Source organism: Lathyrus oleraceus, chromosome 7 (genome assembly GCF_024323335.1).
Source record: "Lathyrus oleraceus cultivar Zhongwan6 chromosome 7, CAAS_Psat_ZW6_1.0, whole genome shotgun sequence".
In the NCBI taxonomy this organism is placed as follows: domain Eukaryota; kingdom Viridiplantae; phylum Streptophyta; class Magnoliopsida; order Fabales; family Fabaceae; genus Lathyrus; species Lathyrus oleraceus.
Genome location: NC_066585.1, coordinates 497247178 through 497251644, shown reverse-complemented (window position 1 = coordinate 497251644; position 4467 = coordinate 497247178). Strand labels below are relative to the sequence as shown.

Here is a 4467-nt window from a genome sequence, read left to right as displayed (position 1 = left end):
GCATGAATCGATCTATGAAAGTCATGTGTCGACCTATGGAGGTTATGTGTCGACACATGAAGGTGGCACATATGACATAATGTACAGGCTTTAAATTTACAACACATGTGTCGACTTGTAACTCGTATGTGCCGACACATAGGCAAAATTCTCTTCTATATGTCGACCTATGGATCGTATGTGTCGACACATAGACTGCTTTTTCACTTAAAAACTTATTTTTCAAGTGTGAAACCTTTTCTAACTTATTTCAAAATGCTTATAGGCTTCTTAATGCTAAGTTACACTCATAATAGTCAATTGTCAACTGTAGAGAAGTTTATGATGACTTGTTTGATTGGTTAGTGAATCGTTACATTGAATATGATGATGTGTGTTGTTTGAGGGTGGAGTGATATTATTGATTGTTATTGAATCATGTATGATGAGTTGCTGTTGTTTATTTATGTTATGGACATTATAACCCGAAATAATGGTTGCATGATGGATGATGTGATGCATAAATTATGAGATGTGTGTGGGGATCCTTTTGGTGAATCTTGAAGTGTTAATGCATGTTAATTGAGAATCATGCATCATGGTGTACGGGCTTTGGTCCAATTTTGGTGAGCCTCAATCCTATGGTGATGGATCTGGTGCGAGTAGCTAATTTCTACTATGGAGTATTAGTGAAGTGTTACCTATGGTGATGGTAGAGATTTAGTGTGCTCCAGTTCCAAGAGGGAATCTGATCCTATGGTGAGGATTGGGGAGAGAAATGAACCTGAGTGATCATATTTAATACCACATACATGTTGAATCGGTGTTAAGTATATTGCATAAGAGTTACATTTGTGTTGATTGTTTGTTTATGTGTTGTTGGATGAGAATACTTAGTATGTTGGTATTGATCGAGTAATGCGCATGATGATGATGTTATGTGATAATTCCTCCTGTTTTCACTGTTAATTATTAAAGTGTATTCTCACCCCTTATGTTCGAATATTTCCTTTACATGGGCATCGTATAGATACTCAGGAGTAGCTTACTTCAGTAAGTGGAAGGTAGCTATTGAAGGGGCTTCCTATTAGTTGTTGTTATTTTAGTAGGGTGTTTACCTGTTTAATGTAACACCGGGTTAGGAACGTTTGCTCTAATTTCTTTTGTCATGTTGAAATTTCTATTTATGTTTGATGAGTTTTTAAATGGTGATGAGTTGAACATTACAACTCTTGTTAAGATGTTATGAAGTTTGAAGTTATGAGATTTAATTTCATGAAATTGTGATTATTAAATATTTGATTTGATTTGGTGATGATTTTACTGCGATGATACCCTAAGTGAAGGTGAGCAGGCGATGGCGGGTGTTATGTGATATTTTGTAACCCATGTTACGAAGCAGAATTTGTTTGCGATGTGAGTGACACCATATGCGATTGTGAATTTTATTAAATTATGCGTTAAAATTGTATGAGGGGTAGAAGGGTGTTACATATTGGTATCAGAGCAGGTCGGTCCGCCTGGTCAGGTTTTGTGATGTAGTTGAGTCCCTTGTATGCGACATGTGTGTGTACATTGTCAATGAACTATTTCTTCTAATGCTTGTTTGATTATGTGCAGAATGGCTATAAGAAATGACCACGCTATTGATGATGCTTTAGAGTCAGTGGCTCAGGCACTACACGGACAACAAAATCAGGCAGGTGATAAGTTTCGTGGGTTGGGAAAATTCCAGAGGAATAATCCACCGACATTCAAAGGCAGGTATGATCCGGAGGGTGCTCAGGTGTGGCTCAAAGAGATCGAGAAGATCTTCCGAGTAATGGCATGTACTGAAGAACAAAAAGTATTATTTGGTACTCACATGTTGTTTGAGGAATCTGAAGACTAGTGGGATAACACTCAACATAGACTAGAAGTTGTTGGTGCTAAGATCACTTGGGCTATGTTCAGGGTGCAATTATTGGAGAAATACCTTACTGAAGATGTGCGTAGCAAGAAGGAGATTGAATTCCTTGAGATTAAGCAAGGAAAACATGACAGTTGTTGAATATGCTGTCAAGTTTGAGGAGCTAGTGAAGTTATGTCCTCATTACAATGGTGTAACTATGGATGCATCTAAATCCATTAAGTTTGAGAACAGACTGCGGCATGAGATTAAGCAGGATATTAACTACCAGGATATTCATAGGTTTCCTACTCTAGTGAACAAGTGTAGGATTTTGTTCCACTCACTATAAGAGTGTTAGTGAGAAGAACAGAAAGAATCAGTTCAGGGGAAAACCATACAATGCTCCAGCTAACAAAGGGAAACAAATGACTATTGATGAGAAGAAGCCAAGTGGGGTAGTGACTACCGCTTACGTCAAGTGTTTCAAGTGTGGCGAGTTGGGCCACCATGATAATGAGTGCAAGAATAATGTTCTGAGATGCTTTAAATGTGGTAAGACAGGTCACCATGTTGTGGATTGCAAGAGCAATGGGCCAATTTTTTATAACTGCGGCGAGATAGGTCATATCAGTACCAATTGTCATAAGCCAAAGAAAGCATATTCATAATGGAAAGTCTTTGCCTTGTCTGGGACAGAGACTACTAGTGTTGACCGTTTGATTCGAGGTATGTGTTTTATAAATGGTATTCCTTTTATTTCTATTATTGACACAGGTGTGACGCATTCATTTATTTTGCTTGATTGTGTGGAGAAATTGGGTTTGAAATTGTCCTATATGGATGGAAGCATGATTGTCGATACCTTGACTTTGGGTCTGGTACTCACTTCATGGGTTTGGTTGAATTGGTGTTTCTTTATGTATTAAAAAATCGTTACACTTAACTAGGGATATGGTAGTTTTGGTCAGTTAATTTGATTATGCATAAAAATTTCAAGAGAAAGCATCCCATTTGAGGTTCAACCACATGCTCTTCTTTGCTCACATCATGAAGTGTCGAAGAAATAATGAAATATCCAAAAGTTATAGCAATTGTTCCTCAATAACCAATAACACGACAATCACAACCCTAATAAAAGCAAAAGAACATATTCCATATAAATCGTTCCCAGAAAAAATGAATGAAATTCAAAAATAAAAAAAGACTATGCTAAGTTGAAACACAAATAAAACAAATCAGGCAAAAATTAGGGCATCCCGGTGGACTAAAAGCTTCAAAGAAGCGGTCCAGGAAAAATCAGGGATAAAAAGAAAAATGAGACGTTATCCAAATATTTAACAAAAAACAAGATTAGGTGACCCTCATATCAAACCAAACAAAAGTGGGTGACTGCTACCTTAAGCAAAACGAACTCATTAGTTCGTGAACCATTAGCTTTACATCCTAAAAACTCTCTTAGAAATTGAATGTTTGTGAAGAGTTCATTGAACACAGGACTGACGATCATCAGAAGGAGAATGAGTGGGTCAAAATTAAATTTTGAGCTTTTTATCCTTTTGTTTCAAAAATCATGAACCAGACCATGTTACAAACCTCAGAAGACCTAATTGAAGCAGAGTTTGTTTTTAAAGTATAGTACGACAATACTGCGTTAACCTGACTCCAAATGTATTTTCTAACTATCTATATTAGTATCATGCTCTTTCTTCATCTTTCACACTTTGAATATCAAAATTAACACTGCATTGAGACTAGTGGTCCATTTGTTGTACATCACCATATCATTTCAATAATGATTTCAAAACCTGGATGAGCATTGCATTAGAATTACTATTTAGACTTCTCTTATGAAAAATTGTTATGAATATTTTGAGATTTATCATATGTTTCGTGTGATGGTTAAGACTCAACATAATGGTGTTATAATAAAGTGATTCCGTTTTGATTTAGGTGGTGAATATACCTCTAATAAATTCTCTAAATTACTTGTATATGATTGTACTATTTCACCAAACAGCATGTACTGATACTCCTCAATATAATGGAGTTGGTGAAAAAAACATTTTTATATTGTTGAGACTGCTCGTTTACTTTTGTTTTTTTCTTCCGTTTTTTGTGAGTTTTAGGGAAAAGTAGTTCTTACTATCGTTCAGACTATTAGTATAATCACATCAGATTTGTCTCCTTTTGAAAAGTTATATTTTAATACTCTTTTTTGAAAATTTTGGCTTTACTTGTTTTTTTCTTCGTCCATAACTAGAATCTAGTAAGTTATCGTCTCATTTTGTCATGTATTTTCCTTAATTATAAAAATGATCAAAAAGACTACCATTGTTATGATCCTTAGACAATAATTTTATGTTTCTTTGTCATGTTGTATTTTTTTAATACATTCATGTTTACTCTTTTTCGTTGTTTGATCTTAATGATAATATTTCTAGTGACACGGCTACCAAACAACTACGCGCAACTCTTGATCCTCCTCTTCATCATTATCCTCTACCCAACAACCCCGTTATTCATCTTATGATCATTATCCTCTATCCAACAACCCCTCTACCCAACAACCTCGCACAACTCTTGATCCTCCTCTTCAT

The 4467-nt window shown here is 35.6% G+C and overlaps 1 protein-coding gene across 1 annotated transcript; it reads left to right on the top strand.

Moving 5' to 3' along the window:
• Positions 1-1600: 1600 nt before the first annotated feature.
• On the top strand, positions 1601-2219 carry LOC127104557 (uncharacterized). The gene is made up of 2 exons (XM_051041738.1): positions 1601-1835; positions 1933-2219. The coding sequence occupies exons 1-2, from the start codon at positions 1601-1603 to the stop codon at positions 2217-2219; spliced, it is 522 nt and encodes a 173-aa protein (XP_050897695.1).
• The last annotated feature ends 2248 nt before the right edge of the window (positions 2220-4467 follow it).

Bases quoted from the DNA above. Each gene is read 5' to 3' on its own strand.
- LOC127104557 (XM_051041738.1), top strand. From the start codon at position 1,601: ATGGCTATAAGAAATGACCACGCTATTGATGATGCTTTAGAGTCAGTG. The intron at 1,836-1,932 runs GTACTCACATGT...GGCTATGTTCAG, and splicing joins AGAACAAAAAGTATTATTTG to GGTGCAATTATTGGAGAAAT.